The 24,978-nt window shown below is 44.9% G+C and overlaps 1 protein-coding gene across 2 annotated transcripts in view; it reads left to right on the top strand.

The window, feature by feature from the left end:
• Positions 1-24,978, top strand: part of OLFM3 (olfactomedin 3) — a 407,355-nt gene that overhangs the window by 207,645 nt on the left and 174,732 nt on the right. The window contains exon 1 of one of the 2 annotated variants that reach the window (XM_063940092.1): positions 16,221-16,349. The exons of the other annotated variant lie outside the window; for it this stretch is intronic. Coding sequence (XP_063796162.1) covers positions 16,221-16,349 — 129 coding nt within the window. Of the gene's footprint in view, positions 1-16,220; positions 16,350-24,978 lie in introns of those variants that run through there. 2 annotated transcript variants of the gene reach the window in all.

Here is a 24,978-nt window from a genome sequence, read left to right as displayed (position 1 = left end):
ACCAATCATACCATGTAACCTGGATCATACATAACCAGTTAACCGTATGAACAATAACAGTAACGGTCCAAGACCGATTCCAACTGTAACAGAACCCTAATGTAAGCAACAACTATATACAAGTCTTGCAGAGTTTCCGCACTGGGACGGGCGCCCAGCATCCTCTACGGACTAGGAGAAATAGATTTACCGGTAGGTTTAAAATCTTATTTTCTCTTACGTCCTAGAGGATGCCGGGGACTCCGTAAGGACCATGGGGTTTATACCAAAGCATCCAATCGGGCGGGAGAGTGCGTATGACTCTGCAGCACCGACTGAGCAAACGCTAGGTCCTCATCAGCCAGAGTATCAAACTTGTAGAACTTAGCAAAAGTGTTTGACCCCGACCAAGTCGCCACTCGGCAAAGCTGTAATGCCGAGACGCCTCGGGCAGCCGCCCAAGAAGAACCCACCTTCCTAGTGGAATGGGCCTTAACCGAATTTGGTATCGGCAATCCAGCCGTAGAATGAGCCTGCTGAATCGTATTACAGATCCAGCGAGCAATAGTCTGCTTCGAAGCAGGTGCGCCAATCTTATTAGCAGCATACAGGACAAACAGAGCCTCTGTTTTCCTAATTCTAGCCAGCCTGGCTACATAAATCTTTAAGGCCCTGACTACGTCCAGGGATCTGCAATCCTCCAGGTCATTTGTAGCCACAGGCACCACAATAGGTTGATTCACATGGAATGAAGAAACTACTTTAGGCAAAAATTGCGGACATGTCCTCAATTCAGCTCGATCCACATGAAAAATCAAGTAGGGGCTCTTGTGTGACAAAGCCGCCAATTCTGACACTCGCCTTGCTGATGCTAAGGGCAACAACATGACCACCTTCCAGGTAAGAAATTTCAACTCAACCTTGTTAAGCGGTTCAAACCAGTGTGATTTTAGGAACTGCAACACTACGTTCAGGTCCCATGGTGCCACTGGAGGCACAAAAGCGGGCTGGATGTGCAGCACTCCCTTTACAAACGTCTGGACTTCTGGAAGAGAAGCCAATTCCTTCTGAAAGAAAATCGAGAGGGCCGAAATCTGTACCTTAACAGAGCCTAATTTCAGGCCCATATCCACTCCTGTCTGTAGGAAGTGGAGAAAACGACCCAGATGAAAATCTTCCGTAGGTGCATTCTTGGTCTCACACCAAGACACATACTTTTGCCAGATACGGTGATAGTGCTTTACCGTCACCTCCTTCCTAGCCTTTATTAAAGTAGGGATGACCTCTTCCGGAATCCCCTTTTTCGCTAGGATTCGGCGTTCAACTGCCATGCCGTCAAACGTAACCGCTGTAAGTCTTGAAATACACAGGGCCCCTGTTGCAACAGGTCTTCCCTCAGAGGAAGAGGCCAGGGATCTCCTGTGAGCATCTCTTGTAGATCCGAGTACCAGGCTCTTCGAGGCCAGTCTGGGACAACGAGTATCGTCTGTACTCTTCTTCGTCTTATGATCCTCAACACTTTTGTGATGAGAGGAAGAGGAGGAAACACGTAGACCGATTTGAACACCCACGGTGTTACCAGAGCGTCTACTGCTACTGCCTGAGGGTCCCGAGACCTGGCACAATACCTCCGAAGCTTCTTGTTGAGGCATGACGCCATCATGTCTATTTGAGGAGTTCCCCAAAGACGCGTTACGTCTGCAAAGACTTCTTGATGAAGTCCCCACTCTCCTGGATGGAGATCGTGTCTGCTTCCCAGTTGTCCACTCCCGGAATGAAGACAGCCGACAGAGCGCTTACGTGATTTTCCGCCCAGCGAAGAATCCTGGTGGCTTCCGGCCATCGCGACTCTGCTTCTTGTCCCGCCTTGGCGGTTCACATGAGCCACTGCTGTGACATTGTCTGATTGAATCAGAACCGGTAGGTTTCGAAGAAGACTCTCCGCTTGTCGAAGGCCATTGTAAATGGCCCTGAGTTCCAACACATTGATGTGTAGACAGGACTCCTGGTCTGACCACAGTCCCTGAAAACTTCTTCCTTGTGTGACTGCTCCCCATCCTCGGAGGCTCGCGTCCGTGGTAACCAGGATCCAATCCTGAATTCCGAACCTGCGACCCTCCAGCAGGTGAGTACTTTGCAACCACCACAGGAGAGACACCCTGGCCCCTGGGGACAGAGTTAATTTCCGATGTAAGTGCAGATTGGACCTGGACCACTTGTCCAGAAGGTCCCATTGAAAAGTCCTTGCATGGAACCTTCCGAAGGGAATGGACTCGTAGGCCGCCACCATTTTTCCCAGAACTCGAGTGCATTGGTGAACTGACACCCTTTTCGTTTGTAGCAGGTCTCTGACCATGTTCTGGATGTCCTGGGCTTTCTCCAGTGGGACAAAGACCTTCATTTGTTCCGTATCCAGTATCATACCTAGGAACGTTAGTCGAGTTGTCGGAATCAACTGTGAATTTGGTAGATTTAGAATCCAACCGTGTTGCTGGAGCACTCTCAGAGAGAGCGCCACACTGCTCAGCAATTTCTCTCTGGATCTCGCTTTTATTAGGAGATCGTCCAAGTATGGGATAATTGTGACTCCATGCTTGCGCAGGACCACCATCATTTCTGCCATTATCTTGGTGAAAATCCTTGGGGCCGTGGAAAGCCCAAACGGCAACGTCTGAAATTGGTAATGACAATCCTGTACAGCGAATCTCAGGTATTCCTGATGGGGGGAATATATGGGGACATGAAGGTACGCATCCTTTATGTCCAGAGACACCATAAACTCCCCCTCCTCCATATTGGCTATTATTGCTCTGAGTGATTCCATTTTGAATTTGAATCTTTTTATGTACAGGTTTAGGGATTTCAGGTCTGACCGAACCGTCTGGTTTTGGGACCACAAATAGGGTTGAGTAGTAACCTCTTCCCTGCTGGTTCAGGGGAACCCTGATTATTACTTGCTGTAGACACAACGTTTGAATTGCAGCTAAGACTACATCCCGTTCCGATGTGGAAGCTGGTAGGGCCGATTTGAAAAATCGGCGCGGGGGTACCTCCTCGAATTCCAGTTGGTAACCCTGGGAAACTATTTCCAACACCCAAGGATTCAGGCCTGAGCTGACCCAGGCCTGGCTGAAAAGTCGAAGAAGTGCCTCCACCGGTGCGGACTCCCTCAGGGGAGCCACAGCGTCATGCTGTGGGCTTTGGAGTAGCCAGGGAGGACTTTTGTTCCTGGGCACCTGCCGAAGCAGGTGCTCTTTTGCCTCTGCCCTTACCTCTGGCGAGGAAGGAGGATCCCCGACCTCTTCTGGGCTTGTGCGACCGAAAGGACTGCATCTGATAGGGTGGTACTTTCTTTTGCTGTTGGGGAATAAATGGTAAAAAGTTTGATTTACCTGCTGTAGCTGTGGAAACCAGGTCCGTCAGCCCATCCCCAAACAATACATCTCCCTTATAGGGTAGAACTTCCATATGTTTTTTGGAATCTGCATCACCCGTCCATTGGCGAGTCCATAAGGATCTTCTCGCAGAGATAGACATGGCATTGGCCCTAGAAGCCAGCAAACCAATGTCCCTTTGAGCATCTCTCATAAATAAGACTGCGTCTTTAATATGGGCTAGAGTTAAGAATATAGTATCCTTATCCATCTAATCAAAATCAGCTGCCAGCTCATCTGTCCAAGCTGAAATCGCGCTACACACCCATGCCGACGCAATTGTCGGTCTAAGGACTGCTCCAATATGAGAATAAATACACTTTAAGGTAGTCTCTTGCCTGCGATCTGCAGGGTCCCTAAGGGCAGCTGTGTCAGGAGACGGTAGCGCCACTTTCTTGGACAAGCGCGTCAGGGCCTTGTCCACAGTGGGAAGTGACTTCCAACGCTCCCTGTCCTGTTTAGGGAAGGGGTATGCCATATAAATTCTTTTGGGTATCTGCGGTCTCTTTTCCGGAGTCTCCCAAGCTTTTTCAAAGAAATCATTTAGTTCATGAGATGTGGGAAAATTTATAATCTGTTTCTTTCCCTTAAACATGTCCACGCTTGTGTCGGGGACCGAGGGTTCATCCGCAATATGCAACACATCCCTTATTGCCACAATCATACACTGAATGCTTTTTGTCACCCTAGGGTGCAATTTCACTTCGTCATAGTCGACACTGGAATCAGAGTCCGTGTCGGTAGTAGTGTCTTGTGTTAAGGGACGCTTTTGAGACCCTGACGGGCCCTGTGAGCCCTGTGTAGAGCCCCTACTTGATTTTCCATGAAGATAGAGCTGAGCTCGGGACGCGTCAGCAATTTCTTCCGAAGGTTGTGTCGGCTTTTCATATTAACCAACCTATTGTGGTGCCAGTGGCTACTGACTCCTCAATTACCTCAAAGTCCTTGGATGTTGTAAGGGCTTTGAAGATTTATGTGAAAAGGACTACTCGTCACAGAAAGTTGGACACTCTGTTTGTCCTTTATGATCCCAACAAGGTTGAGTGTCCTGCTTCTAAGCAGACAATTTCTCGCTGGATCAGGTTTACTATTCAGCATGCTTATTCTACGGCAGGATTGCCGTGTCCAAAATCTGTTAAGGCCCACTCTACTCGTAAGGTGGGTTCTTCCTGGGCGGCTGCCCGGGGTGTCTCGGCTTTACAACTGTGCCGAGCGGCTACTTGGTCAGGGTCGAACACGTTTGCTAAGTTCTACAAGTTCGATACTTTGGCCTCTGAGGACCTAATCGGTTCTGCTGGAGCCTCCACGCTCTCCCTCCCGTACTGGGAACTTTGGTGCATCCCCATGGTACTAATGTGGACCCTAGCATCCTATAGGACGTAAGAGAAAATAGGATTTTAATTACCTACCAGTAAATCCTTTTCTCGTATCTGTAGTGGATGCTGGGCGCCCGCCCAGCGCTTTGTTTTCCTGCATTGGTTACTTAATTAAGTACTGCATTGTTACTTGGTTAAGTACTGCATTGTTACTTGGTTAAGTACTGTTGTTCAGCCGTTGCTGAATTGTTTCAAGCTGGTTAGCTTGGTTTTCTGTTGTTATGTGTGAGCTGGTGTGAATCTCTCCACTATCTGTGTATTTCCTTCTCTCAAAGTATGTCCGTCTCCCCGGGCACAGTTTCTAGACTGAGTCTGGTAGGAGAGGCATAGAGGGAGGAGCCAGCCCACACTATTAAACTCTTTAAAGTGCCCATGGCTCCCAAGGGACCCGTCTATACCCATGGTACTAATGTGGACCCCAGCATCCTCTACGGACTATGAGAAAAGGATTTACCGGTAGGTAATTAAAATCCTATTTTATCAGTCCAGCCACTGCATTCAAGAAATTGTTGGAGTGAAAGTCTGGTTAGGGGTAGACCAGTTAGGAGATAATGGCAATAGTTAATGCAAGGGGTGAGTACATACATTTAAGTTTTAGCAGTGTCATCTGTGAGATATGTGTACATTCTACAGCAGTGGCGTCATGAGGGGGGTGCGGGGGGTGCGGCCCGCACCCGGGTGTAACCCTTCAATAGGGTGACACCAAATAGAGCCCTGCACTCCCAGCCGCACCCTAATCCCATCAAAAGAACTGACATAGACATGTCAGCAGCGACGTCCACACCTCCTCTTCCCCGGCACTAAGCGCTGCAGGCTCAATAGGAGCTCACCCCGCGCTCCGCTGCTTTCTGCGCCAGTCAACAGCTGACAGGCAGCGGCAAGCTAGATGACAGCACAGGACGGGGCACTGACTGTCAGCACGATCCCCCTGGCCGGATCTTCAGACTCTTCACTCCGAGTCCCCTCCCCTCAGAGGCGCGGCTCCCATCAGCGCTATGTGAGGCAAGGCGGAGGACAGCTATTTACAAGCTGGCGAATGCTGGCATTGCTGAGGGGCAGGATTGATTGAAGTGGCCGGCGGCAGGTACAGCTGAGAAGTGTGGGGGAAGTACAGTGTCACTGTGTACAGGGGCCATGCTTGTGCTGATGATCGCGGCTGCAGGCAGGCAGATGTCTGTGAGGAGGAAGCAGCCCAGGGCTGGGATCATCAGTGCCAGTGGCCCCCACTGGCAGCATTTTATCTTTACATGCAGGTTGTAGTTACCAGCATGGGGGTTGTGTGCCCCCCTCCCCCGCTCTCCAGTCGCAGCAGCCTCTCAGGGCATTCACTTAAATCTCTCCCTAGTCCCGACTAGCTCAGTAGTTTCCTCTCTTCAGTTATATTTACTGCACTGCATGTTGCCCCGCCCCCAGGTCTCCTGCTGCTCCTCTGTTCTCCTCCTTCTCCTGCTTCTTCTAGCTCTCACAAGTTTCCCAGGTATGCTTCCTTCCCCTACATTCCCAGGTGTGCCTCTTTCCCCTGTATCCCCAGGTGTGCCTCTTTCCCCTGTATCCACATGTGTGCCTCTTTCCCCTGTATCCCCAGGTGTGCCTCTTTCCCCTGTATCCCCAGGTGTGCCTCTTTCCCCTGAATCCCCAGGTGTTCCCCTGTATCTCCATGTGTGCCTCTTTCCCCTGTATCTCCATGTGTGCCTCTTTCCCCTGTATCCCCATGTGTGCCTCCTTCCCCTGTATACCCATGTGTTACTCTTTCCCTATATCCCCATGTGTGCCTCTGCTCCTACTTACCCAAGTGAACCTTTCACCTATATCAGCTGTGTTTTTGTCACCCCTCCGTCTGTGCCTCTGCCCCTCAACCCTTCTATGCCGCAGTTCCCTTTCCTATAAGTGCCTCGCTCACTTTCCTATATCTGTACAGTCTGTATATCTTTGGTACTTTCCCCATCTGTGTCTCTGATACTCCCCCCCCCCCTTCCCCCCCTCTGTGACTCTGCCCCCATGCGCCGTGTGCCCCTCTCCCCCTCCATGTGTGCCTGTCTGTCTCTGCTCCTTTCCCCATCTGTACCTCTGCTACCGGCAGTGGCGGGTGCGGGGGGTGCCGCCCGCACCCCGGTGTCACCCTTCAGTGGGGTGACACCAAACAAGAGCCGCACTCGCACCTGCTAGGGGGGGATGCGATCAAAACTGAGCCGCGGCGGAGTCTTTTTGTTGCAGGCGGGGGTATATGATTTTGATTCGGCGAGGGTGCGATCGTAACTGCAGTGCTCTATTTGCATTACGATCGCCCCCCCCGCAAAATCATATACCCCCGCCTGCAACAAGAAGACTCCGCCGCGGCTCAGTTTTGATCGCATTCCAATCCCCCCCCCCTCCCCCCTGCTGGAAGAGGAGGACTCCGCCGCGGCCGGGTCTGAACGTCATCACGCCGCCGGGATTCTAGGAGGGAGAAGTGTGAGGATGCTCTTGCGGCTTGCTATTCTCCTCACCCGCGCCAGCCACATTTTGCACACTGCCGCCGCCCACGTCCTCCGCTGCTCATCTTAGGTACTCTTACCCTGCTTCCCTGTGTCCCTCTCCCTCTCCCTGTCACTGTCCCTGCTGCCAATCTCCCTGGCCCTGAGTTGTGGATCATACTGTGTGGCATATGTGAATTTTGTCTAAATCTACTGTATGTTGTATAATGTGAATTTCGGCTCATACTGTGTGCTATAATGTGAATTTCTGCTCATTCTGTGTGCTATAATGTGAATTTCGGCTCATTCTGTGTGCTATAATGTGAATTTCGGCTCATTCTGTGTGCTATCATGTGATTTTCGGCTCATTCTGTGTGCTATAATGTGAATTTCTGCTCATACCGTGTGCTATAATGTGAATTTCGGCTCATTCTGTGTGCCATCATGTGATTTTCGGCTAATTCTGTGTGCTATAATGTGAATTTCTGCTCATACCGTGTGCTATAATGTGAATTTCGGCTCATACCGTGTGCTATCATGTGATTTTCGGCTCGTACTGTGTGGTATAACGTCACCCGGCTCCATAGCAGTGCATGCTAATATGGACGAGATTGTCCATATTGGCCTGCATGCATAAGTGACCCAGCACCAATGATGAACGAGTGCGGGGCCGCACATCGTTCATCGCTGGTGCCTACGTACGAGAACGTTCATATCGTGCAGTTATATCGCCTAATGTGTAGGGCCCATTAGCTGTTTATGGACCTAATTCTGGTCGCATTTCATTTTAGCAATAATCGCAATAGAGTGATTTTTGCAAAAATATGCCACGGTAACAGTGTGCATGCAATCAAAGCGCGTTTGCATCCCTGAAGGATGCGACTGCACTTTCATTGACAGCGGCGGGCAGTGCCGTAACTATGTGTGTGTCAGGTGTGCCTGGCACACAGCGCAGTCGCCCTGAGGGCGCAACGGCCCCGATTCCCTAAAGTCAGCAGCTTGTAATGAGTCAAGTTGACTCATTACAAGCCGCCTGTGCCTGAGGAGGAGAGGAGCAGCAGCGGGAGAAGGAAGAGGAGGGAGGGGGTGGAGGGAAGGAGCCGCAGCAGCGCTATGTAATTGGTGGCAGCGCTGCTGCAGCTGTCCGTCTCATTCCACATAGGCTGGCTGCCGCTGCTGTGAATGTTGGGATGCGCTTCCCTCATCCCAGCATGCACAGCAGTGGCGGCCAGCCAATGCGGAAGGATAGGGACAGTTGCAGCGGCACCGCCAGCAATTACAGTGCACTGCTGCGGCTCCCTCCCTCCTCCCCCTCCCTCCTCTTCCTTCTCCCCTGCACCCGGAGCTGCCAGCAACGAGGAGCCTGACTGAGCCAGCGGAGAAATGGTAAGTATAATCTATTCTGTCTGCCGTAATGTGTAAAAAGGGGGATGCTGTCTGCCGTAATGTGTAAAAAGGGGGACGCTGTCTGCCGTAATGTGTAAAAAGGGGGACGCTGTCTGCCGTAATGTGTAAAAAGTAGAGATGAGCGCCTGAAATTTTTCGGGTTTTGTGTTTTGGTTTTGGGTTCGGTTCCGCGGCCGTGTTTTGGGTTCGAACGCGTTTTGGCAAAACCTCACCGAATTATTTTTGTCGGATTCGGGTGTGTTTTGGATTCGGGTGTTTTTTTCCAAAAACACTAAAAAACAGCTTAAATCATAGAATTTGGGGGTCATTTTGATCCCAAAGTATTATTAACCTCAAAAACCATAATTTACACTCATTTTCAGTCTATTCTGAATACCTCACACCTCACAATATTATTTTTAGTCCTAAAATTTGCACCGAGGTCGCTGTGTGAGTAAGATAAGCGACCCTAGTGGCCGACACAAACACCGGGCCCATCTAGGAGTGGCACTGCAGTGTCACGCAGGATGTCCCTTCCAAAAAACCCTCCCCAAACAGCACATGACGCAAAGAAAAAAAGAGGCGCAATGAGGTAGCTGTGTGAGTAAGATTAGCGACCCTAGTGGCCGACACAAACACCGGGCCCATCTAGGAGAGGCACTGCAGTGTCACGCAGGATGTCCCTTCCAAAAAACCCTCCCCAAACAGCACATGACGCAAAGAAAAAAAGAGGCTTTTTACTGATATTTGGTGTTTTGGATTTGACATGCTCTGTACTATGACATTGGGCATCGGCCTTGGCAGACGACGTTGCTGGCATTTCATCGTCTCGGCCATGACTAGTGGCAGCAGCTTCAGCACGAGGTGGAAGTGGATCTTGATCTTTCCCTAATTTTGGAACCTCAACTTTTTTGTTCTCCATATTTTATAGGCAGAACTAAAAGGCACCTCAGGTAAACAATGGAGATGGATGGATTGGATACTAGTATACAATTATGGACGGACTGCCACGGTTAGGTGGTATAAAAAAACCACGGTTAGGTGGTATATATTGTAATACAATTATGGATGGACGGACTGCCTGCCGAGTGCCGACACAGAGGTAGCCACAGCCGTGAACTACCGCACTGTACACTGGTTGATAAAGAGATAGTAGTATACTCGTAACAACTAGTATGACTGACTATGACGGTATAAAGAATGAAAAAAAAACCACGGTTAGGTGGTATATATTGTAATACAATTATGGATGGACGGACTGCCTGCCGAGTTCCGACACAGAGGTAGCCACAGCCGTGAACTACCGCACTGTACACTGGTTGATAAAGAGATAGTAGTATACTCGTAACAACTAGTATGACTGACTATGACGGTATAAAGAATGAAAAAAAAACCACGGTTAGGTGGTATATATTATAATACAATTATGGATGGACGGACTGCCTGCCGACTGCCGACACAGAGGTAGCCACAGCCGTGAACTACCGCACTGTACACTGGTTGATAAAGAGATAGTAGTATACTCGTAACAACTAGTATGACACTATGACGGTATAAAGAATGAAAAAAAAACCACGGTTAGGTGGTATATATTATAATACAATTATGGATGGACGGACTGCCTGCCGAGTGCCGACACAGAGGTAGCCACAGCCGTGAACTACCGCACTGTACACTGGTTGATAAAGAGATAGTAGTATACTCGTAACAACTAGTATGACTGACTATGACGGTATAAAGAATGAAAAAAAAACCACGGTTAGGTGGTATATATTATAATACAATTATGGATGGACGGACGGACTGCCGACTGCCGACACAGAGGTAGCCACAGCCGTGAACTACCGCACTGTACACTGGTTGATAAAGAGATAGTAGTATACTCGTAACAACTAGTATGACACTATGACGGTATAAAGAATGAAAAAAAAACCACGGTTAGGTGGTATATATTATAATACAATTATGGATGGACGGACTGCCTGCCGACTGCCGACACAGAGGTAGCCACAGCCGTGAACTACCGCACTGTACACTGGTTGATAAAGAGATAGTAGTATACTCGTAACAACTAGTATGACACTATGACGGTATAAAGAATGAAAGAAAAACCACGGTTAGGTGGTATATATTATAATAATACAATTATGGATGGACGGACTGCCTGCCGACTGCCGACACAGAGGTAGCCACAGCCGTGAACTACCGCACTGTACACTGGTTGATAAAGAGATAGTAGTATACTCGTAACAACTAGTATGACTATGACGACGGTATAAAGAAAGAAAAAAAAATACCACGGTTAGGTGGTATATAATTATACAATTATGGATGGACGGACTGCCTGCCGAGTGCCGACTGCCGACACAGAGGTAGCCACAGCCGTGAACTACCGCACTGTACTGTGTCTGCTGCTAATATAGACTGGTTGATAAAGAGATAGTATACAACAATATACTACTATACTGGTGGTCAGGCACTGGTCACCACTAGTCACACTGGCAGTGGCACTCCTGCAGCAAAAGTGTGCACTGTTTAATTTTAAATTAATATAATATTATGTACTCCTGGCTCCTGCTATAACAACCTGCAGTGCTCCCCAGTCTCCCCCACAATTATTATAAGCTTTTATACATTGATGTGCAGCACACTGGGCTGAGCTGAGTGCACACAGACTGAGTCACACTGTGTGACTGCTGTGTATCGTTTTTTTCAGGCAGAGAACGGATATAGCAGAGAACGGATATATTAAATAAAAGTTAACTTAACAACAACTGCACTGGTCACTGTGGTAAACTCTGTCTGCACAATCTCTCTCTCTCTCTCTCTCTTCTAATCTATTCTAATGGAGAGGACGCCAGCCACGTCCTCTCCCTATCAATCTCAATGCACGTGTGAAAATGGCGGCGACGCGCGGCTCCTTATATAGAATCCGAGTCTCGCGAGAATCCGACAGCGTCATGATGACGTTCGGGCGCGCTCGGGTTAACCGAGCAAGGCGGGAAGATCCGAGTCGCTCGGACCCGTGAAAAAAAAAGTGAAGTTCGTGCGGGTTCGGATTCAAAGAAACCGAACCCGCTCATCTCTAGTAAAAAGGGGATGCTGTCTGCCGTAATGTGTAAAAAGGGGCTCTACCTGGTGTAGTGGCGCTACTGTGCGGCGTAATTTGAATAATGGAGACTACTGTGCCATGTAATATGAATCGTTATTATTTTGTGGCCACACCCCTTCCCATGAAGCCACGCCCCTATATTTTTTGCGCGCGCCTACGGCGCGCCCTGTCACTGTTTTGCGTGCAGGTTGGCACCAATGCCCTATTTTGCACACAGCACTAAAATGTCTAATTACGCCACTGACGGCGGGCATTGGGGGCAGGCGTAGCTGCAAAAGGGGGTCAGAGCTTTTTTGGGGCGGCTACGTGACATCACACGCGCCCACTACAACACAAAAATTGGCGGTTCATCGCCTGAATACGCAGCCTAGCTACGTCTGCAGGGGGTCATCCTTAGTTTCTGCTTCAGCGATGGGATCTCAATTATTTTGCGATCGCATCGCTGGATGCCAATTAGCATGCTGGACAGCCCCCAGCATGCTGCAGAAACGATTGCAGATACTGCTTTTTAGCAGAATATGCAAACCAACCTGATTAGGGTCCTATGTCACTACTATTGCCATCGCATTCAGTGATATACAGGAATTATGATTTACAAGTAAAACTAGTACAAAAACATTACTAAGGATGTGTGTGGTGTGATATGGGAGGAGGTCCATGGGGGGGTGACACCATGAGTTACCACACCGGGTGACACCAACCCTAGTGACGCCTCTGTTCTACAGTGGAGGGCTGGGCCAGGAGGTATGGTGCCATTTGCCCCCAAGGCTGATATGATTTCAGTGTTGTTGGGCCTACCGCCATTTGCCAACTGCTGTATGCTCCATACATGCATGCTCCATACATGTCAATCCTAATAATCACATGTCACGAGCAAAAGCTGGACTGCAGTGGGTCCATTTTACTGTATTATGATTGACAACATTGCAAAATTAATAAGGGCATATATTGTTACCTTGCTGATCCTGCTCTTATCTGTACATGTCATACCAGTGTGGTGTGATCCTTCTGGCAACATGCAGATGTTCCTCCTGCTTCTGGTATCAGTGTGTGTAGCCAGTTGTAGATATCATTTATAACTCTGGATGCTTCTCCACCACTGGGATTAATAATGCCCCATTGATACTGACTATGGCTTTAATACAGTTTGATCTATGAACCTCAATGCTTTGCTCAAAGCTCCCCGCTGATGTCATTTCTCAACAATCAAACATCCATCTTCACCTCATTAATAACAAAGTCAAATGTCTCCTGATGAATACTTGCTAAGCACTTGATGAACTCTTTAGCAGCAGCTAATGAGTGTTTCCTTAGACCTCCACTGTGTGTTTGCAGGTCCACTCTCTAACATCATTTTGTGGACTGTAAACTTCAAAGTGTATTAAATAGGCTTTAAGAATGTGTTATAAATTCATACAATGAATGCCTGTGTGTAAGAGATCTTAATGGTTAAAAAATATAAATGCAACAGTAGTCCAACATGGGGCAACCCTGCTAAAGTCTACTGTATAATAGTGACTAAGTCAGATCTAGGGACAAAGAATAGTGGGCGGAGGGAAGTAGTGTACTCTCAAGGCCCACAATTGACTTCTGTCTTTTTCATCTGTCTAGGTATGACAGCTAAATCCTTCTTCACACCAGTCAATGCAGAGCCATAACTAGACATTTTGGTGCCCTGTGCCAGAGAGAGAATTGGCGCCCCCCTCTCCTCCTCCCCATTTTTTAAATAGGGACATAAGGCACGTGCCTCGTGGGCAAGGGGCCTGACAAGATTGATCCTAGAGAAAGCCCATGCTATGATGCCCCTTCCACATATATAATACACACACATTGATAGACCACTGCAAGAAAATGGATCAGTTACAATACAATTTATTAAGTAACACATTTCAATATACTGCTATACCTAGGATTCAAACCTATAACCTGTTGAATTGTAAACAAACACCTTATTTATTGAGCTATTTGATCCTGCATAAAAACTATTAACACTATATGAAGCTACTGGTACTTTGTAAAAAATTGTTCAGCATTGCAATTTAGCAGATCTATGTAGTGTGCAGCGACACATCCAATCTCTCACAAACTACATAGATCTACTCAGCCACAATGCTGATCATTTTTTTAAATAGTTAGAATTCTTTAGCTTGTAATTATCTACCTTTCTATGCAGGGGCAGATAGCTTAATGAATAGATTGTATGACTGCAATGCCACAAGCAATGGGTTTGAATAAGAGATGTGCAGGTTCAGATTTACTCGGTTTTTAACTACAGAATTAACGCAAGTTCAAATTTAGCCAGATTGTTCTTATTGGCTAACCAAAAAACATGACATCCGAAAGCCAATAAGATGCTGTTTTGAGATCCAGGTAAATCCGAGTAAATCCGGGTAAATCCGAACCCACACATCTCTAGTTTGAATCCCGGGTATGTCAACATTTTGAAATGTAATAAAGGACAGTGTGACTGAATAACTAAGAGCTCTTAAGTTAAGTTCGTGAATGTTGTATAGGTATTAGAGACAGAAGCGGTGGTCAGAAGATGCTGGGTTTCAAAAAGAGGGGAAGCTGCAAATAAAAGTAATTAAAACAGATAATTGACAAGTGCCACCAACAGCGCCTCCTACCCTGCAGTGTGGTACCCCCTCTGCACACACATAGTTACGGCCCTGAGTAAATGTATTAAAAACAGCATTAGTAAGCCATTTATATCCTATCTGAGGCATCAGAGAAATCCCTAATAGATATGCAAATTATTTTATTCTCAATGTGGGAATGTAGAGAAATAAATAAAATGTGCAGCACACAGATCCTTTCATATAAAAGTGTAATATACAGAAGGAATGATTCTGAGTTGGGTGAAATTCAAATAAAAGTAACTTTGCATTTGGACAAACCATGAGGCAATGCAAGGGGTACAAATAGTTTTCTTTTGCATGCAGAGTAAATACTGGCTGCTTTTGCATGTAGCCCACAAATGCTTGACAGCTTTGACTTTAGTCTTTATTACACTGCAATTAGTTAGGGCACACACCTCTTACATATATAACTTTCTGGACATTTTAAATCTGCCCCACCTGCATTGCAACATGTATGGGCATATCTATAATGGTTTCATGGTGTGCAGGTACATGAGCCCCTGGGTCTAGGGGGGTTCACACAACACACTGCACTTTTAGACGATACTTACCTGTCTATCCACACCTTATAAATCACCAGGCAAATGTCACGGGCACCGTGTGCCTGGAATTCAGTGCATGTGCATTAGACCTTGGCACAGTACCAGAGTCTACTTGGTGCAAGCACAGATGAAAGAGTGGGGGGCTCACATGGAGACTGCACATGGACCCCTTCCTTTCTTAATCCATTCCAGCCAACATGATTTTGCAAAGGTGCAAAGTTACTTGCGATTTTTACATTTTCAAATCCTTGGAGAGTGATAAAGTGTAAAGAGATAATGTACCAGCCAATCCCCTCCAGCTGCCATTTTTCAAACACATGGCAGATAGGAGCTGATTGGCTGGTACTTTGTCTCTCTCTCCTAAGCTTAGTAGATAGACTCCTTAGGCACTTACTATTGGTTACACACTTTCAGAGTCCAGTAAAATTAAAAATTCATTAAGGCTACATTACATAAAACAAAAATGACTGAGAATATATACTGTAGATCAGTTTCAGCTCCTACCTGAATCTTCAGTGCGGCTGCTAACAGCTCCTGCTGCTCTGCCCGCAGCCCACACCTCCTAAGCTGTTGCACTGCCTGAGAGAGGAAACGGGAACTAGACATCGGGTGCAGTCCGTAGAAGAACATTACATTACATTGCACCCCCCCATTTAGTGGAGGATTTACCACAAGGCAACTAAATCGGCTGCTTAGGGCCCTGTAGATCCCAGGGGGCCTGCTGACAAGGCTGTATAAGGGGCATTTCCAGCAGACCATGAGCTTCACCAAAATTGTCTGAGAGCTGCGTTGGCTGAATACTCCCGGCAGGCTGTCAGTGATTAGTTTTTATTGGGGGACTGCAGCCCCTAGGTAAAATCTGCCACTGCATGTAGATATATAGTATGATTGTTCCATCCTCTACAATCTCATTGCATACTCTCCCTGAGTAATCATTAAGTGTACTTAGCATATAACAGTATTAGTACAGAGGGCGATGTGTAAAAGTAATGGTCACAAAGAGGACTACAGTATATGCTTAATAGAGGTGTATATGGAAGCTACGCTATAGTTCATCATTTTTATGGATCTGAATGTGTGTTTTACACCATTGCAAGAGGTGCTGATGGCTGTACAAGCAAGTCATTTATATTGTTTACTGACAAATATACAGTGTGAGAGTGCATTGAGCTTACAAGGAGACTGAAGAATCACAAGCAGACTCTCCTGTTGGATGCTGTTTGTGCCTCTCTGCTCCTCCCTCTGCTTTCCATCTCTGGTGCTGATCAGTCACTATGAAAACTCATTAGCTTCCCCAGGATGGACTCTCCGCTCCTCACACTGGGTGCTCTCCTCAGCACTATGGCAATGATCTCTAACTGGATGTCCCAGACCCTCCCCTCCCTGGCTGGGCTAAATACAACGCGGATTCCCACCAGCAACTCCCTGGTAAGTGCACGCACAGCACGACTGTCCCATTCCACACCCCCTGTAATATCTTTGGTTGTATAATCATTAACCATTTCACTGCTTGAAAAATGTGCTAATCCTTCTGGCAGAAGAGCCAACATAAATATAATTACCAGCGTTAATAGTGTTATTTTAGATGCTAATTACTGTACTTCTCAGTAGATACCAGATATGCAGAGTTAAAATATTAATTTGCATTATAAGTTAAAACAATTCAGCAATACCACAGACTAAGTTAATAGTGGGGACTTGTTGATTTAAATGGTAACAACACAATTCTCTGGTGATAAATGTTTATCATATACAAAAATTCATAAGGACATTTAATGTCTGGGATCGCCCACCCCTCTCAGTGGTATTCTTGGTTCATTTACTTTGATATACCTTGTGCAGTTTGCAGCGCAGTCATTTCTGGTCTGTTGTACATTCTGCTGCACACAGAAGACAATTTATGAAACTCCTTGTACAGATGTTCTGGTGCTGGACAGGGAAAGGGTTAATTCACGCATATGATTGCCAAATTAAAGATGGAGCAGCGACTCCAATTTCTCAATGTGAGATTTTTAAAGAAGCTTCATTAAGTATTTAACGATGTATGTTTCAGCGGCGGATATGTTTCAGCTGTTGGGAGTGCAGTTAGAATATTTTCAAATCTCTGTAGAATAGGCAGAGGAATCTACAGTACATTGCTATTTCATGCAAGCTGGCTTACTCAGGAAACATATTACACAGGTAACCCTTCCTGATGCATGTTGAGGCACCGCAAACTAATTATAATCCCAGCAATAATGCCCAGCAGTCTATCAATTGTCATTTGCCAACATTTAACATCATTATTGAATTTGACACATAGGTATTTACTTTAGCGAGTCAATTTCTAAGGCCTTAAAAAGGGCTCACTTGTATCTTCTATTCCAAGGGTGAATTAACTTTGTGCATTGTATTGGTTTTACTGAAAATATTTTTATTCCTAGACTTCAGGTTCATAATCTATCTGATTTATTAAATATACTCTTTCAACTGTTTTACATGGTATCAAGGGGCAGCAATTGTAGCCTGATAAAGTGTCACACCATATTAAGACACAAAGTAAGATCTTAAGTGTAGCCCTTCATTGGACATTACTATAAATTTCAGATCATATATTATTATATTATACTGTACTGTTGGTTATATGTGCACATTCAATGACAAAGTAGGAGTTTGAAAGAAACCACACTGGAAGGTGCAAAACAGTAACTTGCCAAAAAACTGTGAGGAAAATGAAAATAAGGTGTTCGGATAGATTTGTAAATGTGATCAATATTACTAGAATTGCAAATAAAGCTAAAACCTGCATGACATTTTTGTCCATTACGTCCTGCAAATTTGCTACACTGTTTTGCAAAATGTGCAAATTGTCCTAAAGTAATATTTTACTATAACATTAACACTTAGGGGGCAATTCAATTGTTTGATGGGCCTCAATAATTGCATTTCCCCCATCACTTTAAATGGGGTTGGAGTGATATGCAATTGTTTGGGTGCCCATTGTTTTATTGTGCTGACCGCGCTCTGCAGTGCCGGGTTTAGCCACGTAAAACAGCTAATCCCGACTGAAGTGATGCGCATGATGCGAAAAGTGATGTTTGGGTGCTCAAAAGGGTAACTTTTCACATATTTCTGCATACCAGCATGGGGGGGCCGCAAGCAGAAATTATGTTAACATGTCCGTCTGTCAGCAGAAACAATTGAATAGCTGGGTGCAATTCAATCGCCACCTTAGTAAATTAAAAAGCAGTTGAGTGTTTACAGCCAAAATGACCACTTTGACATAAAGATTGGACAGATTTGTCTGGGTAACCATATTCACAACAACCAAATTTTTTTCCCCTTTTAAAGATGATATAGAGAAATCCTAAACTCAGGTCTACATTGTAGGTCTTATCCACTATTGGAAAATGCCTTCTCTAAGAAATATCCCATTTACACAGCCATGAAATGGTCACTAGGGATGGGGTTTGGATCTCAACAAGTATATTGTTTTGAAAAGCAGTTGTTTAAATGTGTACTATCAACAGACATTAGTGGGGGAAAAGCAAAATCATTAGTTCTCCATGAGCCATTTATTTCTGTTTTGTCCAAAACTTAAAGTGCAAGGAATTTTCTAAGCAATACAAATAAACAGAAAACATTATTTTATAGAAAGGATATACTGTAACTACTAGTTTGATATAATTTTAAAATAAGAGGTCTCTGTATTTACGTGGAGCCATCAATAGCAGCTCTTTTTGAGTTTCTTCAATCCATTACTAGGATATCTAAAGGTTATATAGGATCCAGACAGGATAAACATCACTTTTTTTTATTGAAGTGACCATTCCTAAATCAGTCGTGTAAGCAGTTTCTTCAAAACTGAAATGTTTAGAACTGTAAATTGCAAATCTAACTTTTGTAGTACGAGACCTTTTGATTACACAATGTATTTCTTATGGCTGTTTGTGCAGTACCTGCTCTGCTTTTACGGTTCCAAATGAGCTTTTGTGGTAATGAGATAAATGTACTGTACATACAGTAGATGTGTTTAGCAAAGGAAATGCTTTAGAATGTTTTATAGAAATGCTCTTTTAACATCTGACTCTAGGGTAAATGGTCTCTTGAGAATGTTTTCGGAAGTTGCCGGAGTCGGATATAGATATTTCAATGAAATTCTAATTGATGCAACTTTTCATTAACAAAGGTTTCAGTAACTTTAAAAGAAACAATTCACATTTTTCAGTTATTGTCAGAAACCGTGTAAACAGGTCTATCTCTCCCATTGGTGTAATATAGGGGATGCAAGTCTGAACTTGGATACTTTCTGATTCACTCTAAGATCTCTCTGATTTCATTACTGGTGACCGGAGATTGGAGCTGTCAAAGTAATGGATTCTCCCAGACGAATTAGTTAGCTGAGACAATGCACACCCTGCGTGTGCATTAAGCCACTGGCCGGTGCCACACGCCGTCCGGGAAATGGTTTAGAATAAATTATGTAAACAGGGATGAGTTATAAAGGCTAGTAAGTTAAGCTGCAAATACTAATTGTATATTTCTACTATAAATTTATTATAGTGTTTCTGTATGATGAAAACAAATGCTGGTATCAGTGTACATTTTATTCTAATAGAAGATAAAGCTCATTTATTCATGTCTTTACTCACGATCAGCCATCAAAGCTACGAATATATAAAGGGTTATGATATATTTTTAAGGATAAAAATAAACTTAAGCAATGTTTGCATGATAACATTGCACAATAATTTTGCAGATACATTTATTTTATTTCATCTTATTTATAATCAATATAATTGACTTTTAATAAGCTGAAAACAGCAATTTGAAGTGTAAACACTGGACCTATTTATTTTATTTATTATCAGTTTCTTATATAGCGCAGCATATTCCGTTGCACTTTACAATTAGAACAACAGTTATGGAACAAAACTGGGCAAAGACACACAGACATAGAGGTAGGAAGGCCCTGCTCGCAAGCTTACACTCTATAGGGAAATAGGCATTGATACACAAGGATAGATGCTACCTGTTGTATAATGCTCCATCAGATTGCTAGGTTCTTAATGGGTTGTATGATATGATCACCCAGCAATGTTGGAAGACAAAATATGTGAGGTTATGTGGACTGTACAGATAGGATGTAACTGGATAGGGAAGCATTGAAGGTTATGTGGGTGGGTCTGGAATTTGGTAGGCTTGTCTGAAGAGATGAGTTTTCAGGGAACGTTTAAAGGTTTGGAGACTAGGGGAGAGTCTTATTGTTCGTGGGAGGGCATTCCACAGAGTGGGTGAAGCCCAGATAAAGTCCTGTAATTTTGAGTGGGAACAGGTAATACATGTGGATGCGAGACGCAGATCTTGTGCAGAGCGGAGAGGTCTGATAGGGAGATATTTTGAGATGAGTGAGGAGATGTATGTTGGTGTAGTTTGGTTAATAGCCTTGTATATAGGTAAAAGTATTTTATATTTAACACGGTAGGACCTGCTCTCAATTTCTTGTGTGGGAGGTAGTGGTGGTGCGTGGTCATCTCGTGGAAGTTCAGTGACATGGGAAGAAGAGACCTTGGCAGTATTCTGCCTAGGGTGTAGAAAACTATAGTTTTCAGCATGCCCAGGGAGTCAGAGAACAGGAAAGAGCCTATCAGCATTTCGGCTTTGATGCTAGGGGGTCTATTCATGAAGCAGTGAGAAGTGAACCAGTGGAGAAGTTGCATTTGACAACCAATCGGCATTGATGTAACATTTTATAATTTGCATACTATACAATTGTACGGAGCAGCTGATTGGTTTCCATGGGCAACTTCTCTACAGGCTCACTTCTCCACTCTTTTAAGCTGGTAAGCAATATTAGAATCTATGGATAAAAGAAATGTATACAAGACCAGAAAAATTGGGATGCAGATGATAAGTTGACAGTGAAAAGGCTGAGATCATATGGTCAACATATATTAGGTCGACAGGTACAAAAGGTTGACATGTTAAAGGTAAACAGTGCTTAAGGTCAACAGATACAAAAGGTCAACAGGTTCAAATTGTTGACATGACAATGGTCAACACACATATGGTCAACACAAGGTATTTTTTTTAAGTTTTTCATCATTTATCATCCACGTGGACGACTATTGGGAATAGTAAATTGTGTTGAGTGCAGTGGTAGGGAAGTGTGACACCTTGCCCTAAGCATGGTAAGCAAAGCGGTACAGTAATTGGGGTCACATGTGGTCAAAAAACAAACAAGCCTGTGTCACCTTTTTTGTGTCTACCGTTTTCATGTCAACCTTTTAACCCTGTCGACCTTTTCTACTGTCAACCATTCACATATAGACCTACAGTATTGTCCGTTGACCTTCTGCATATCGACTATATGGGGTCAACCTATTGACTACCAACCTAATTTTACTCTACCCAATGATCCACACCCACAAAAATGATAGCAGTCAGCAGAAGAATGAAAGAGAATGACAGAGCCGCCGTTTAAGTTGTGAATTAGTATGCTCTATCTATATATAGGAAGGTTCTGGGAAAGGGTGGTAGCTACTCCTATCATGTGAAAGGCTATAAGGGTCAGGACCTTCACACCTCTGTGTTCAATTACACCAAAGGTGTGGACAATGATTAGAATTATATGCAAATTACACTATGTTCATGTTTGTTATTCTCTTTTCATTTGTTCAAACGTGATTCATATGAGAATATGGCGTCTATTTACTAAGCCTTGGATGGAGATAAAGTCGCTGGAGATAGAGTACCAGCCAATCGGCTCCTAACTGTCATTTTTCAAACACAGCCTGTGACATGGCAGTTAGGAGCCGATTGGCTGGTACTTTATCTCCAGGGACTTTATTTCCATCCAAGGCTTAGTAAATAGACCCCTATGTGTCATATGAGGATTATCACCTAGATATAAATACTTCTTAATTGCAAAAATATTAGAGCTGGCAATGAAGGAGAAGTGTGACAGAGCAAGAGATAGGTGGGCCACTGCTGGGATAGGCATTATACCCTGGGGGGAGCAAGAGTAGTCACTTGTGCCAATGGACAGAAATACTGATATGACAGGTTGAAGTCAAAAGGGAAATGGTATCAATGAGCTCTTACCATAAGAAGAGTCTATTGGTAGATAGGTATTCCAGAACAAGACGGTTCCTGTTAGGTAAAATTACTGCCAATCTTATATTAGTTTAGGAATCTCAATAGATGTGTATTGTAGGAACCAAAAAACACATAGTGCACCCTGTATATAATGAAACTGAATTGTAATAGTGATAATAGTAATGTCACCTTTTATCAATAGTGTACTTATGAGCCCTGACATTATTTTATGAATGTCCACAAAAAGCTGATTGTTACAGAGTTTATCCGATGCATCTCTGTGTTGTTCCTAACAAGTTTGTGCTTCAACAAAATGGATTTTTTTTTAAATAGCGTACATTGGGAATAATATATAATATCCTGATTTTGTGCATCTGCACTCAGATTATTTATAAACCAGCCAGACTTTAGACATTCATTATACATATTTCAGATGGTATTTCCAGGCAGTGATGATGCAGGTTTAATACTGTTTACTGAAATCAAGGCCTTGATCACACTTGCACTTCTGTGCTGTAGTCTGTAATGATCATGAAAGTGGCATTGGAGATTGTGAATCTACAAAATTGAGAGTATTAGTATGATAGCTAAACTTACTGGTTTCTATGTAAAGTCTATTTTACTTGCTGTGGAATCTTTGTGTTCTATAGATTTTGATTCTCAAATTAGGCCCTTGATAATTTCCTTCTGGCCCATGTCATACCTCCCAACATGACCCTCTCCAGGAGGGACAGAATGTTCTGCTCCTGGACTTCCCTCTTAATGTATGATTGCCATCACATGTGCTGAAACACCTTTCTTATCCATTAACCTGTTCAGCACAGGTGATGGCAATCATAAATTAAGAGAAAAGTCCAGAAGCAGAGCATTTTGTCCCTCCTGGAGAGGGTCATGTTGGAAGATATGCCATGTGACCCTTAATCTGGCCCTAGGTGAAGTGATTGATTGAAAAAGATCAAAGGATGTCTCTGTGGTAAAATCATACTGGCTTTAAAAAATATATATACTGTTTGTGTATATATATATATATATATATATATATATATATATAATAACAATTCTAGGTTGGTAACAAACTCAATCAAAATGCAAGAAAAACAGATATTGCATGTAAATATAAGTTGAATGTAGAATTTAAAAATGTCAGTGAGTGGTATAACAAGATCCAGTAAACTAAAATAATTTGTTTGCCAGACCTCTGTCTGCTACATCACATAAGTCATAGCCTGAGGAGGCGCAGAAGTAATAAGTGCAGTGCAGCTGAGTCTGCAAAATGAGCAGTATTACACAGAGATAGTGAGAGACCGCTGCAGAGACATGCAGAATGAGCTAACCGCATACACATGAGAATGGACATTCATCCTTTAAAGTGCATACACTGTGATATAATATCATTCAAAACCATTGTTATCGTTCAAATCGATGGAAAAAAATCTTCTAGTGCAGTGGTTCTCAAACTCGGTCCTCAGGACCCCACACAGTGCATGTTTTGCAGGTAACCCAGCAAGTGCACAGGTGTATTCATTATTCACTGACACATTTTAAAAGGTCCACAGGTGGAGCAAATGATTTCACTTGTGATTCTGTGAGGAGACCTGCAAAACATGCACTGTGTGGGGTCCTGAGGACCGAGTTTGAGAACCTGTGTTCTAGTGTGTATGGGCCTTTAGACAGAGCAGCAAGTCTAATAAAGCAAGCTACACTTTTAACAGAAAAGGCTCCGACAATGTCTACAGAGCCCACCAGGATTCCAGGACTATTCAGAATCTGACTTTTGACAGTAAAATGGTTACTACTGGGGGCGTGGCTTAGCTGGAGAAGAGAGCAGACGTGTTTCTGCTGGCCTCCTCTCTCCAGAGTTCATAATCCTTCTATTTGGGGTGTTCACCCCCTGTGTGCATTCTCTGGGGGCTCCCCTTCCCCCCCCCTGTAGGCCTCCTCAGCCCTGCTGTGCCTGCCGCAGAACCGGGGAGCAGTTTTCACTGCTCTCGCAGGTTGCGGCCTACACTCTCCCGGGAGCCGGGGACTCGCGTACTCCCGGCGCCCGCGATTTGAGCTCCGTGGCGGGGACGCGGCGCCGGGAAGCGGCGCGGACCCCCCACACGCTGCCCGGACCCTCCAGAAGCATTCCCCTGACCCCCAGAGTGGACTCCCTCTGAAGCAGCTGGTCGGGGAGACTCCTGGCAGCGGGGGACAGAGATAGACCTGAAGCCCAGGAAGACGCGGCGGCCATCTTTGTCCATATCGTAAGTGCTGGATTTGAGGTAGCAGTGTGCCTATACAGTGTGGGGGTCCCTGGACTGGGGCTTCACTGGGACTGGTGGCCCCCTGATACTGTTCTCCCACTGGGGCCCCTGTAGAGAGATCTGTGCATTTTCTGTTGTGGGGAGAAATAGCCTTTTTCTCGGCACTATTATCTTCTACTATAACTGCCCCACCTAGTGGTCCCTGAGTGTGATAGCATACATTTTTTCACACAGTGTGCTGGATATATAATACATATTGCTCTACAGACTTCATAGGACCGCAGATATCCCGGCACCTGCCGAGACGATCGGCCGCGATGTCCTCATGGTTGAATAACCAAGATATTATGAAGTGACCGCTCTGAGATAACTCTGCCTACACCTGAATGCTCCTATGACATGATATGACAACTCGACTTTTGTGTGGATCCCTCCTCGATTGATATTTCAGAGGCCTTGTGCCTCCCGTTCCTCTACCTTTGTCATTCAGCGCTGTCATGCCTCCCAAGAAATATAAGGCCGCTAAAACTGTCTCCCAGGTGGCGTTCTTTAAACCTTCTCCTCAGGCCGCTAAAGCAAAGGATGCACGGGGTGGTGCCTCTAAATCTGCTGTCCCGGTGCCCTCGCCATCTAGAGACATGTCCGCCCCTGCCACTGCACACCCCAGCTCCATCGATGACGGTGACTCGCTTACGGTGGGTGCTATGAAACATCTCCTAACACAATTTAAGGAT

This window comes from Pseudophryne corroboree, chromosome 9 (assembly GCF_028390025.1).
Source record: "Pseudophryne corroboree isolate aPseCor3 chromosome 9, aPseCor3.hap2, whole genome shotgun sequence".
Classification (NCBI taxonomy): domain Eukaryota; kingdom Metazoa; phylum Chordata; class Amphibia; order Anura; family Myobatrachidae; genus Pseudophryne; species Pseudophryne corroboree.
The sequence above is the reverse complement of the archived record's forward strand: the minus strand, read 5'-3'. Positions and strand labels throughout refer to the sequence as shown.